This window comes from Eumetopias jubatus, unplaced genomic scaffold (assembly GCF_037043125.1).
Source record: "Eumetopias jubatus isolate StellerSeaLion01/CBP00866 unplaced genomic scaffold, mEumJub1_p1.0 scaffold_2, whole genome shotgun sequence".
In the NCBI taxonomy this organism is placed as follows: domain Eukaryota; kingdom Metazoa; phylum Chordata; class Mammalia; order Carnivora; family Otariidae; genus Eumetopias; species Eumetopias jubatus.
This window is the reverse complement of record NW_028274808.1, coordinates 182,174,611-182,188,917: the sequence shown is the minus strand read 5'-3', so window position 1 is coordinate 182,188,917 and position 14,307 is coordinate 182,174,611. Positions and strand designations below refer to the sequence as shown.

General features: G+C 39.7%; 1 protein-coding gene across 1 annotated transcript in view; it reads left to right on the top strand.

The window, feature by feature from the left end:
- Positions 1-14,307, top strand: part of ANAPC4 (anaphase promoting complex subunit 4) — a 36,730-nt gene that overhangs the window by 14,583 nt on the left and 7,840 nt on the right. Inside the window, exons 15-21 of the mRNA XM_028087845.2 lie at positions 1,323-1,423; positions 1,504-1,555; positions 7,521-7,576; positions 10,094-10,140; positions 11,006-11,062; positions 11,392-11,448; positions 13,775-13,868. Of these exons, the coding sequence (XP_027943646.1) occupies positions 1,323-1,423; positions 1,504-1,555; positions 7,521-7,576; positions 10,094-10,140; positions 11,006-11,062; positions 11,392-11,448; positions 13,775-13,868 (464 nt within the window). The remainder of the gene's footprint in view (positions 1-1,322; positions 1,424-1,503; positions 1,556-7,520; positions 7,577-10,093; positions 10,141-11,005; positions 11,063-11,391; positions 11,449-13,774; positions 13,869-14,307) is intronic.

Sequence of the window (14,307 nt, the reverse complement as noted above, 5' to 3'; positions counted from 1 at the left end):
GGCAGGGAGAGGGAGAAGCAGGCTCCCTGCTGAGCAAGGAGCCCAATGCGGGACTCGATCTCAGGACCCTGGGATCATGATCTGAGCTGAAGGCAGATGCTTAACCAGCTGAGCCACTCGGGCATCCCCATATACCCTTTTTTGAGCAGAGAAATGATATTTATCATTTTACAATGTACAAAGCATGTTAGTGTGTTTTTGCATTTAACACTTTGGCAAGGTGTTGATTATGATTATCCTCCTTTTACACAAGAAGAAACTGAAACCCATACTGGCCTGAAGTTACTGTCACTGCCAAACTCTGTCTCTGATCTATAGGTCTCATGCTATTTCTATCCACAGCTCCCTCAGTGAAGCAGTTTGCATGTGGCTGCTCAGAGTTTGACTTAAATTTTGATAAATCCCTTTATGCTGAGTTCCCTAGCCCTTACTGCATCACCTCAGCCTTGGGTCACTGCAGTGCCCTTTGGCCTGGTTTCTAATCCACAAATATATATGTGCCCCTCAAATGTATTCCCCACAGCAGATCTGATCATGTTACTCTTACTTAAAAACTTCCAGGGCCTTCCTCTTGCTCTCAGGACCAAGACCTTTGCATGGCCTTTAACACACCTGCCTCTCTGCTTCATGCACACTGGTGGGCTTACCAGACTTGACATTTTTTTCTTCCTACTCAGGGCTTTTGTGCATCTGTCTGGCCTTCTGGAACACTCCCACCTTGCTCTTCACTTGAACCCTTTAACTCAAATCTCACTTGCTCTGAGAGGCCTTCCCCAATTCCCCGGATTAGGTCAGGTTATTCCATTACAGCTGCACTCGTGTGCATTTTCTTCTAGGCATTTATGATAGTTGGAATGATATACTGTCTGATGTGGTTATGAGTGTTCCCCCCCGCCCCATGAGACTGTTAGTGCCGTAAGGATCCTTTCGCTTTGTTCACTATTGTGTCCGCAGTATGTAGCACAGTGCTGACTTAAAGCTAGAGCTTAATACATGTTTGTTGAATGTTAAATACATAGCTTTTGGGTAAATAAGATGACCATATGACTCTCTTCAAAGTGCCAGGGCTAACTGTAGAACATAATGTGATCTTGTAAGATTAAATCTTACGGTCATGTATTTCTCTCATTTGTCCAGATGGCCAAATGGTTCTGTTACAGCTTTTAGAGAAAATTTTGAGAAATGATCATTTCTCATAGAAAGAAAATTAAAGTTATTCTCATTTTTTTATTTCTGAAAATTTGGAAATATTTAGGCAAGGTAGTAGCTGTCTGCCACCTTGATGATGGTAATAATAACTTATTTCTGCTCTGTTTTGATAGTGGCTCCGAGTCTTTATTATACCATTTGAGTGAACTGAAAGGAATGGCTTCATGGAAGCAAAAATATGAACCTCTTGGACTAGATGCTGCAGGAATTGAAGGTAGTAATTTAATTTTTCAATAGAATACATTAAACACACTTTACTTACTAGAAGAATGATATTTATTTATTTCTCTTTAGATGCTATTACTGCTGTGGGTTCTTTCATACTCAAGGCAAATGAACTTCTTCAGTAAGTACTGGGGATATCTGGAATCACTGACCTGAGAATATTTTATTCTCATAAACAAGAACCCAGCAAATTGTCATGATTTTCTTAAAATGGGTTTTATACGCTTTTATCAAAGTTATTGCCTTTACGTGATTAAAACAAGCCAATAACACAGCCATCTTATCAGTTAAAGCAGTATTATACTCTCCCCCGCCCCCCACCCTCACTCCAGTCCCCTCTCCAGGAGGAGTCCTTTTAACTCCTGTAACTGTTTCTGTTTTTAGTTCTTCTGCAGCTTACCTCCATACTTCTGAGTTGTATAACTGTACTGCATTTCTTTTATTTATCCAGTTTCAGAAATTCTTCTTCTGTGTTTGTTTTTCCTAGACTTTGTTTTCTTCTTTCTGCCTTTATCACATCCTTAGATTCTCCCCCTCTCTGCAGGGCAGGATCACGCCCTGGGGCCCCCTCAGTCCCTGATGGCTCCTCTGGCCTCCCCCCCACCCCCACCCCGGCAGCCCTCAGGCAGGCACTTGGGTGCTTTCTCTTAGGTCCGGACTTCATGATCTCCTTTGCTTCATGCTTCCTTTAATCACTTTGTTGGGAAACATCCTCCAGTAACTTACTCAGGAAGTAGCTATGAGACAATAAACTGTGTGTCTTTTCTCCTACCTTCACACTTGATTGATGGTGTCCAGTGGGTATAGGATGATGAAGGGGAAATCATTTTCTCAGAGAACTTTGAAAGTATTGCCATCAAAGCATACAATGGTATGCTGGCCTTTTTGTGACTGATGGAAGGTCTGGTGCTTCTGATTCTCATCCCTCTGTAGGGGTTTTTTTTTTGTTTCTCATCTCTCAAAGCTTCATTTTTTATCCTTGATATGTTGAAATTTCACAGTAGTGTTTTTAGATATGGGTCTTTTCATTGTGCTGATAATAAGAAAATACCATTTGAACCTGAATTCTGTTATTATTTTGGTAATCTCCTTTTCTCTTTCTCTTTTTTTTTTTTTAAGATTTTTATTTATTTGAGAGAGAGAGAGCATGAGAGGAGAGAGGGTCAGAAGGAGAAGCAGACTCCCCACTGAGCAGGGAGCCCGATGTGGGACTCGATCCCACGACCCTGGGATCATGACCTGAGCCGAAGGCAAGTCACCTAACCACTGAGCCACCCAGGCGCCCCTTTTTTTTTTTGAAATTAGATTTTTGTTCTAGAGACTTGGTTGGTCAGATATTAGGCGGTGAACTGATCTGTGTCTTCTGTTTTTCCTCACATATTTCTCATATCTGTGTCTTTTCTGTTTCCTGAGAAATTTTCTTGACTTATTTACCCAACATTGTCATTCATCTTAGACATTTATTGAGTACTTAACTATATTTTAAACCTTATTCTAGATGCTGAGGATATAGCAGTGAACAAAACTGCTAAAATCCTTATGGATCTTATATTTTAATGTGGTGAGATAGACAATAAAGAAATGAATGAATAAAATATATAGCAAGGCAGATAGTGTAAGTAGTGGTGAGAAAAACCAAGCAGGGAAGGGGGACCTAAGGGATGCGATTGCTTATAGGGCAGGCCTCACTGAGATGGTGATGTTGGAAGAAGTGAGTCATTGATATTTGGTAAAAGAGACAGCAAGTATGAAGGCACTGAGTTTGGAGCATGCCTTGAGAGCCACTGTAGCTGAAGTGAATTGAGCAACAGAGTGTGAGAGAGAGAGGATGAGTTGAGAGAGGAGGATAGGCCATGTTGTATAGAGTCTGTAGGCAGTTGGAAGGACTTTGGCTTTTACTCTGGATATAAGAAGCGGCAGTTAAGGTCATGGAGTGAAAGGATATGACTTAGGTTTTTAAAAGATCCTTTTGTTATTTGCTTAGTTTTGAGAATAAATTAAAAGAGGGCAACGACAGAAGCCAAGAGAGAAATGGTGGTTAGAATCCAAAGAGGTCAGTATCTGGGTATGTTTTCAAAGTAGAAATAACAGGATTTGCTGAATGATTGTGTGTGGATGGTAAAATATAGGAGTCATGGGTAATTATGAGTTTAGGTCCTGAGCACCTGGAAGAGTAGGATTGACATTTACTGAAATGGAGAAGGCTTGGGAGAGAATATATAAACTGTATATGTGTATTTTATGTTCCTCAATATGGGTTTATCTGGTATTTTTATGATTAGATTCAGGTTATACATCCCTGGCCAGAATACTACATAACTGGAGGAGTGTCCTTCTCAAGGTGTCACATCCAGAGGTTGTGTCTGCCCTTTCTTAGTGGTGTGAATTTTGATGACCTGGTCAGTGTGTCAGCCATATTAAATTTGAAATGTCGGTTAGATAATCTCATGGAACTGTCCAAGACATTGTTGATCATGTGAGACTAGTATTCAAGGGAGGGGTCCAGGCTGGAGATGTCAGTTTGGGAGCCATTAACACTTTGGTGTTATTTTGGGCCATGAGACTGGATGAGGTAGTAGTGAGTGTGCTTAGAGAAGAGGACAGATCTAAAGACTTCAGCGATGGACATTTCAACGTTTAGAAATGGGGCTGATGGGGAACTAGCAGAGGAAACTAGAGAGGCAGACCAGGAGAGTGGGTGTCCTGTAGGCCAAGCGATGGAAGCATTGTAAGAAGGAATGAGGGATCGGTTGTCAGATGCTGCTAAGTCAAGTAAGATGAAGACCAAGAATAGAACAGAAATTCAGAGTATTACTAGAATTGATTATTGGTGACCTTGATTGGAGCCATGTCATGGAGTCGTGGAGCTGTTGGGATACAGAATGAGAGCAGATGCAAAGAAACAGCAGATGTCGTCTCTTGAGGAGTTTTGTTGTAGTTGAAAACAGTTGTTGGGTTTTTTTAATCTTCTTACAATGGGAGCAGTTAGAGCATATTTATATCTGATGGGGTGTTCTGGAAGGGGAGCGATTGATGGTGGGCGGAGGAGAGGATTGCTGGAGTAAAAGTACGGGAGGGGATGGCCATGTGGTGCATTGTGGAATGGGCTGGAAAGATCGTGTGTCCACAATTGCGGGAGAGAAGGCTGCGGAAACGGTCACAGACGCTAGTATCCGGGCCCATGGGGGCTTGGGGCAGGTTCACTTCCAACTGTTCTTACCATCTTAATGAGATGAGGCAATGTTCTGTCAGCTGGAGGTAAGGTTGGGGAGGTGGTTTAAGAGTAAAGGAAAAGCTGTGAGCCGGTTGTCTCGGGCAGTGGGAGAAAGAACGGGAGAAATAGGCGGATGCTGCTGGTGCTAAGGGCCACTTGGGAGCCCTTGTGAGAGTAGAAGTGACCCCGGTCAGCGTGGCTGTTGGCTTTTCTCCAGCTGGGGTCAGCCAGCTGCGCCGGGGCACAGAGCAGGTGAGCACTTAGATTTGCTAGGCTTCATGACCAAAGTGAAGCCAGAGTGAGGGAATTAAAGCGAGGGCATGATTCAAATGAACCTGGAATTTGAGCTGGTTTGGGGGGGAAGTGGGGACACGGTGTGAGTGGGAGACAGGGAGGAGAGGTGGGGAACCAGTGGGCAGTAGTCTTGGGGAGACGAAAGCTGAGGTGCTGGAGGGAGGTCCCTGGGAAGAGAGGTGGTTGTTGGTGAGTGGCATGCTTGACATTGAGAGTCAGAGAGGGGGTGCCCTGGTGGCTCGGTTGGTTAAGCATCTGCCTTCAGCTCAGGTCATGATCCCGGGGTCCTGGGATCGAGCCCCACATCGGGCTCCCTGCTCGGCAGGAAGCCTGCTCTCCCTCTCCCACTCCCCCTGCTTGTGTTCCCTCTTTCGCTGTGTCTCTCTCTGTCAAATAAATAAATAAAATCTTTAAAAAAAAAAAAACAAAAAAACCAAAAGTCAGAGGGTTCACGTTGGCAGTGCTGGGGTCTAAGCTGTCAGCTTTGGAATCAGTAGTCAGGTGAGGTGGAGGACGTGACCGTTACCGGAACCTTTGCATTGAATTCTTTATCGCAGCAGCCCTAGTCTTTCAGTTTCCAAATGTGTTTTCTTACTTCTTTAATCATTTCTCAGAGCTGTGCTCTTGCTTTGTAGATGACATCTTCTCAAATCTCTGAGGACATTAATTAGATATTTTTAAAAGCCTGCTGTTCCCTGAATGATCTCCCATTCCTGGGTCACTTTTCTGTCTGTCTTGGTGTCTTGTTTCAAGCTCTCTTCTGGTACCTGCTGCTCCGGTGTTTACTCATGTTTATTCATGAGGCGATTTGAAGTTGCTTGGAATCTGCGGACAGGGGCAGCAGAAAGCCGGCTTCGGTGCCCTGTCCGGGATGTGCAGAGCTGTGCCGTGGGCCACCAGTGCCCGCACGGAGCTACCTCGGTTCTTCCCAGTTTACGTGCTTTCTTGGGAGAACCCCGTTCGTTCGTTTTCGTTTGGGAGATAAACCCGTAGGCGTTCACATTTTGGGGGAAAGGACATACTGACTGCTCTGTATTTCAGTTTGTCCTCTTGTGTCCAGCCCCGCGTGTCATCCTGAGGGCTGCTGTCAAGCCTGACGTTCCCAAGGTTGAGTGTCCCTGGGATGTCGCAGGCCGGAAGTCTCCTTGCTGGATGTCCTCTCCGTGTCCTGCATGCGGCCGCCTCTGTTGAGCTTCGTCAGCCTCGTGTCCTTTCTGACATTTCTGAAATTAATTTCTTTTCTACCGTCCTTTTTGTTGTTGTGAGTTAATAACACACCCCTCCCCACCGGTCCATTATCATTTTAATGGGGTTTTAGAAGGTAGAGGTTGGAGACACACTTGTGTTCAGAAGACAAAATGAGAGGAGAGATGACATTGCTTTTCCCCTGTGTTGAATTATTTTTTGGGTCACCGTATTTGCAGAGAGTAAATATAAAATATTAAGCTTTTTGTGATCACTTTTCAATATGAACGCAAGGTAGTTTATTTAACTTCTTGCTCGCTGGTGGTAAGTTGAATATAGCATTATTATTTTAGATTATAGATGAAGAAATTGAGGTGGTGAGAATTTTGATGTTCGCCTGTAGCAGAGCAGGGATTGCCTTCCGGGTGTGGGGAGGGGGTCAGAGTATTGATTGGGAAAGACAGAAAGGAACTTTTCTTCCCTTTTCCCATTTTTGCCATAAGAGAGTTTTGATTATGTTGCTTGGTAACATCAGAAATGTCGCAGTCTTTTTATGTCAAGTGTTTTACTCTAGAGAGCTAGATTAATGATACTGACCCACCGCTCATACTAGTATGAAACTAGTATGAAAGGGCTTTGAGATTTAGGAAAGAAAAGTACAGGTATTACTTGCTGAGTAATTATCTTGTAGATGTGAGCTTAAAGAGATTTTTTAAAAAGTGATACCCCTGTCCATATTTAGAGACAGTTTCATCAAAATTACAATGCCTTCCACTTATAAGTATTATAATACTTAAATTTGGGGGGTCCATTTCTGTAAAGCTTAAGGAAGTTCAGTTTTTGAGATCAGTTACTATAAGCATCAAAAATCAACTTCCAAAAATAATGTCCACTGATAGCAGAGGCAGTGACATAGTACAAATTTATGATCATGACTTTCTGTTGGCGTTGATGTTTTTTCTTACTGACCAGTATTTTTTTAACTGAGAATAATGCTGAAAACGTTTTTTTCCCCAACTTCTTTTATTTGCAAAGTGGGAAAGGATTTCATACTTTACTGAATGCTGGGAAAGGCTATTACAGTTTGTGGTAAGGTTGTTATAACCAGTCAGAACCTGAGTCATTTGCTTTATTTGTGAAAAGAACCAGGATTTGCTCTTCTGAAGCTTTATTTTTAGGTATGTGTTTGATTTGTAAAATCAAAGGTTTAAATGTCCTCCAGATAGGATAAAAGAGAATGGTAAGGAGTATTATATCCCACAACAATTGAACGATGATACATGAACCACAAATCATAATTTTATTTCTGGTTTGTTTTTATGTTTTCAGAGTTACAGATAGTAGTATGAAGAACCTCAAAGCGTTTTTTTGCTGATTTCTTTTATCTTTTCAGAGTTATAGATAGTAGTATGAAAAACTTCAAAGCGTTTTTTCGCTGGCTTTATGTGGGTAAGTTAATTTAATAAAGCATTCTTGTTATCTTAACACTTCTTTAAAAATTGTGGGAGTATCAATTTAGAACATTTCAGTTATTCTGGTAAAATTTCAAGTAACCGTACGAGTAGAACAAATGGTATAAATGACCCCTCTGTACCCTTCACGGGTGTCAGTGGTTTCAACACGTGGCCCGCCTTCCTCCTTCTGTACCACCAGGCCCAGCCCCCCCAGATGTCACTTGTAGCACTGATTGTCCCTGTCACTCACTGCTGATGGTTAACATTTTTTTTTTTTTAACTTTGTAACTTCTCCTTAGGTTAAAATAACACTTTTGAATCTCTGCTATGTATTAAGCACTGGTAGGTGTTAGGTTTTTTAAAATGAGAGGGCGGGAAAAGCAAAGATCTGGCCTCTGTTCTTGAGTAGCTTATTTTCTGTTCTGTTTCTTGATCTTCTGTTTCTAGATGTATGCCATCCGTTAGGGTAGCCAGTAGCCACCTGTGGCTCTTTAAATTATTTGAAATTATAGGGCACCTGGTTGAATCAGTTGGTTAAGCAGCTGCCTTCAGCTCAGGTCATGATCCCAGGGTCCTGGGATCGAGCCCTACGTCAGGCTCTCTGCTCAGCGGGGAGCCTGCCTCTCTCTCTCCACCGCTTGTGCGCGTGCACTCTCTCTCTTTCTCAAATAATAAAATCTTTAAAATAAATAAATTAGTTGAAATTATGTAAGCTACATACTTAGTTCTTTAGTCACACTATGCACATTTGAAGTACTCTGTAGCCACACACTGTCAGTGCCACATTGAACAGCACTGAACAAGAAGTTTCTAGATCCTTTCCATCAGACACTTGTGCCCTAGCTAACTAGAATGCAGACCACTCGTTGCCTTTCTTTGTGTCTCCACAGTGTCTTTTCATTTGTAGGTAGTTAACCAGGATTTATTGACTTGATAGTGTATTAATGCTTACTCTACAGCGTGTGCATATTTTATGTAGGTCCATTTGTACTATTTTTGTGACCCCCCCCTTAATATCTTTGAAATAATCCAGCATACATTCCCTTCCAACACAGGCAAAATTTAGTTTTAAATGGGATTTATCCCATGTTTGTTAAAATTCTAAAGAGTAAATAAAATAGAAGTTAAATTATCTGTAATGTGCTCATATCTTTTAAACAAATGCCCAAATCTTCAATTCTGGTATCTTATAAACAGACTTTGTATTTGTCAGCCTAATGTAATTGCTTGTGATAAAAAAAAGAATGGGATCCGCAGATGTTGGCGTTTAAAATTCTTCACTTTTTTCTCAAAACCGTACCAATGCTAGCCAGAATGGGGAGCCAGAGTGTTTATCAGGCCAGCCTGTTTAATATCAGAGATGCTGATTAGAATAAATTACGATATTAAAACTGAATGAGGTCTTCGAAATAATTTTCTTTTACAGAAGAGGTTTGGTTTTACTTGTAATTACTGGAGTAGTTGAGGCAGTTTATATTCTTATTGCATGTCCTAACTAATGAGAAGTCTGATTAGAAGAGAAATGAATTACTGCTCAGTCCTTATCATTAGAGCAGGGCATTACAGAAAGCACGCTGGATCGGAGAACCAGAGACCTCATTATAATCCCAGTTCTGCCACTCGTTAGCTGTACGGCCTTGGTTTGCTCCTTTGAAAAGTGTAGGCTCTGAAGGCAGGACTGCTTTTATACCATTGTATCCCCAGCACCTATAGTATGCTCAATGAATAATTTTTGGACAGATGAATGAATGAATGAATGAGTAGACTAGATCATGGCTTGCTTTTCAGATAATTTAGAAGTTTGAACTAATTAAGAACAGTTTCTAAAATAATCTGTGTTTGCAGAATCACATCTAGCATGTTTATTCCTGACCGAATGCAATTAAGAAGGACATTCAAACACTGTGCAGAAACATGTGCAGCATTCCTCTTGACTTAGGTGAACATAATATAAAAACACAACCCTCAGAAAGTACAAAATGAATCGTCTGCAGATATTAAAGAGTCTGTAAACATATGTGTATATAAGTGTATGTATATACATGAAAGTCTTAGTGTAAATATCTTTGTGTTGCAAAAGACCCAGGGGAGAGAAACAAGTTTGTTTGGTATTCTAAGGCTTTTGGAGGAACGAATTGCTTGCAGATTTTAGGAGAAGAAATGCCCTGTGTTAGGAGAGGAAAGAATCCGATCTGCACACATCGCCTTCATACAAAGCATCCGTCACATCGGTCTGTCCAGAGTGGCAATGGGTTGAGTTGAAGGAGAAAATAAAAAATAATAGTTTAGTAGGATCATTAGACCAGCCATTTTGAACCTGAAAATACAAGTCAAATTTAAAGTCTTCATGCTTTAGTATTTAGAAGGAAAATGTTTTCTTTGGTGAAAAGATTTCTTTGGTTGAATATTGAAGATTTAGTCCAGTGAAACACATTGTCTTTGAAATGTATCTATATTAAAATTACGTTTGTAGCTTTCCTTTAAAGACAGTTTTTTTTATTTCTGTTGCCAGCAATGCTGAGAATGACGGAGGACCATGTGCTTCCGGAGCTGAATAAGGTAGTATGTGGTAGTACGTTTTCCAGCGTGTTAATGCCGCTCTAGCTGAGCTCAGCTTGGCTGCTTGTCTTGGTATTCTTACACCGTTGCCAGTTTACAAGATGTCAGGCTGTAGACGATAAATACAGCTTAGTAAACCCTTTTTTTTTCCTTTAAGAAATTTGTTTTATTTTTCATCACACAAAATACCTTTACCATGGCTATCTAATTTTATAATTTTCATGTTTATGTAAGATTTTGTAACCTGTATTATGTAGGTGCTTGTATTCTTTACCTTCCTTAAGTTTTGAATGCATTTTTATTTCCTTGGAAATCTGGTACTTTAGATATTAGTCCCAATGCTGGTGTCTGGTAAACAGTTTTTCTGACTACAAGGATTGTGACAAGTGGCCGTGGACTTTCCTTTAAGTAAGAACTTTCAGACTAGGGCAACATTCCCGCCTGATTTCTGTGTGAGCATCACTGTTGACTTGTAGGTCTTCACTCAAGGCAAGATGACTTCTCTGGACGTACAGTCTCCTCTTCCAGAGCAGGGACCCTGCACACACAGTCTTAGCACAAGGCCTAAAATAATAAACAACTTTAGGCCATAAGGAATTCTGTAGCTACTGGATTAGCTGATTGGAAAATGGGTTTAAAATGTTTAATTACAGGCTTGTCAGAGCCTCAAGATTTCATATTTTCACAGTTGTGTAATCTTTTGGATTTCTATTGATGTTTCTTTGAAGCAGTGTTGCCTCTTTGTATCATGGCTTTTAGTAGATAGTAAAAAAAAAGTCACATTTATTGTTACAAAAATATAAGATCTATTGGGAAGCTTTCTTTTATCTTGATTTGTTTTTCTTTTCCTTTTTGGTTTTGATAGATGACTCAAAAAGATATCACATTTGTTGCCGAATTTCTTACTGAACATTTCAATGAGGTAGGAAATTGGTATTTATATAATTTTTCTCTTTTTAAAGAATTGGAATAAACCTGGGTAACGGTGAGAAGTAATCACATTTAATCTAATTTAATTGACATTTTTAGCAGTTGTACTTTTTAAACTATTGAACTAATTAATGGCAATACTTATTTTAGAGCCTTTATAAATTCAACTTTTGTTTGGATATGTGTCGTCCAATCCCTAAAAGAAAGATAACTGCCACTAACAGCTCTCTCAAAAAATAAAGACTTTCGTTAAGCTTAAGAATTTTTTTCTTTCTCTTTTGTGAGTTGACTTAAGAGTTAAACTATGCTTATTCTTTCTAGGCTCCAGACCTTTATAATCGAAAAGGAAAATACTTTAATGTTGAAAAAGTTGGTCAGGTATGGGCTTTTGATTGAACTTGGTTATTACTTTTTTTAGAAATTATTAAAAGCTGGGGCGCCTGGGTGGCTCAGTTGTTAAGCGTCTGCCTTTGGCTCAGGTCATGATCCCGGAGTCCTGGGATCGAGCCCCACATCGGGCTGCCTGCTCAGCAGGGAAACCTGCTTCTCCCTTTCCCACTCCCCCTGCTTGTGTTCCCTCTCTCACTGTGTCTCTCTCTGTCAAATAAATAAAATCTTAAAAAAAAGAAATTATTAAAAACTAATGTTAAAACTTTAGCAGTGTTAGTCTTTATTATTCAAAGTTTCTGGAAAATAACACAATGCCAGCTTACACAGCAGCCCTGTTCTTTTAGTAAAGTAACCAAAAAGGAGCAGTTTTAGACTTTTGGTCTCAGAACTGTTATATTCTTTTTTTTTTAAAAGATTTTATTTATTTATTTGAGAGAGAGAATGAGAGATAGAGAGCATGAGAGGGAAGAGGGTCAGAGGGAGAAGCAGACTCCCCACTGAGCAGGGAGCCCGATGTGGGACTTGATCCCAGGACTCCAGGATCATGACCTGAGCCGAAGGCAATCGCTCAACCAACTGAGCCACCCAGGCGCCCAGAACTCTTATATTCTTAATAATTATTGAAGACCCCAAAGAGTTTTTGCTAATGTGGGTTATCTTTATCAATGGTAGATGTTAGTAGGCATTAGAAATGAAACAGAATACAAAATTATTTAAAAGTAACAATAGTTCCACTTAACCATTACATGTTAACATAAATATTTTTAATGAAAAATGACTATGTTTTATAAAACAGCTTAGTGAAGAGTGGCATCGTTTTGTAGTTTTGCAAATCTCTTTGCTGTCTGGCTTAATAGAAAACAGCTTCTCATTGCTTCTTTAGTCGGTTGTGTTGGGTTTCTGTGGTCAATGTATGTAAAGAAAATCTGGCCTCACATAGGTTTTAGAAAGGGAGAAGTATTGTAATGGCTTTTTCAGATAATTGTGGATGTTTTTTGATATTATACCAAGACTTGATAAGAGATAGTGTCTTAAAGGTTGGCTTTAATGTGGAATCTAAAATTGCATCAGTGAACTTTTCATACTCTGATACATTAAAATCCATTCATCTGTCTTGTGCTTCGAATGGATCTTTTACCCATGCATGATTTTTGTAATATTATGTATTGGTCGTTTGGAAAATACTGGTTCATTGAGTTATGCAGATCTTCCAAATGCTGACACATTTCCCCATGCAGTAACCAAAAGTCAGATTTTATGAATATCCGTACCAATATCATCAGAAAATTTTTAAGTACTGTGGCTGTCAAGCACACAGTGGCAGATTTAGATTTTCCAAAATTTTAATTTTTGCCTAAATGTTTAAATTTTATCATTGGCAACAAATACTGCCAGTTGTTTTTCTTAATGTGACAGTCTTGCTTTATTTTCAAGAAACTGTCTACCAAATATCCTCGTACGAATGATCATAGCTTATCTACCAGTCATTCTTTCAAATAAAAATGGAATTCCGTTAACAGCAACAAAGTGCCTGGCTTAACCCACAACTAAAACAATTTCTTAAATGTTTTTCCTCATGGTCGCCATTGTACTTTGGTATCGGTAAAAGTTCTCTCATAGAGAACAGTAAAAAGATTTGTACTCCAGGGTTGAGATTTAATAAAATTAATTATTTTAATAGCTTCATTAAATAATAAGTGAAACCGTCAGTAAGTGGCAAAAAGGAATACAATGCCCACTAGTATGGCTTGAGGCCACCACCTTGCCTCCCAGTACCAGCAGTTTTCTCCACCTGTGCTTTTGGCCCTCAGTGCAGACGTCAACACAGTTGAAAGGGCAAATACCATTCTGACATTATGAAACTAGTATTGACTGCATTATTCCTTAAAGCATCTTTGGGGCTCCCAGGGGTCTGTCGACCACACTTTGAGGACTATTGCCCTGGAGTAGATCGACAGTTGATACTTTTAAAATTAATTTATAACACACACACACACACACACACACACACACACACACACACACGCATATAAAAGATTAAAATGCCCTTCATGAAAATGGAACACAAAATTTAAACTCAGTGCGTGGTCTCTGCATCCATAGCATCCTGATCTTCCAGAAGTTTGCAGCCTGCTAAGTGGCTTGGCATTTAGCGGATTTTGGTCACTTCACTTGGAATAATAGCAATGCAATTTCAGAGCACTTGGCAGTAAAACAGAATCACTTTTTAAATAGAATAATGTTAACTATAAAGTCTGTGAAGCCTTCTTCTTTGTTTACAACATTTAAAATTTTGATTTGGTGTTAATTCTAGTACTTGAAAGATGAAGATGATGATCTCGTGTCACCGCCTAACACAGAAGGAAACCAGTGGTATGATTTTCTTCAAAATAGCAACCACCTTAAAGGTATTTAATGAACTTAGTGGATTTTGACCATGTTTATACTTGCTTTGAGACCACTATATTAACTATGAGTGTTGCTGGACAATTACTGAATATTTATTTCAGGTCTTTAGATCATTTGTGCCTACTGTTTTTGATTAGAGAAACAGCAAAATAACAAATAGTATATGACATTACCATGATAGAAAACATTCTGAAATTAACTGCGATGGGGTAATATTGCTTATTCCCAGGTATTCTTACATTGTCTGTTTTGTACCCTATAAAAAAAATAGGATATTGGGAAGAAAATTATAGAGCCTGCTAGTGAGAGAAGTCTTTGGCTGATTCCAATCTGTTAACTCCTAAAAGCATAGTGATGCTTAACTCTTCTCCTGAGATTGTAGGTTTGTGTGTATTTGTGCCTTTCATTCTCTAGGATCTTGAATGTTGGTATAGGAAA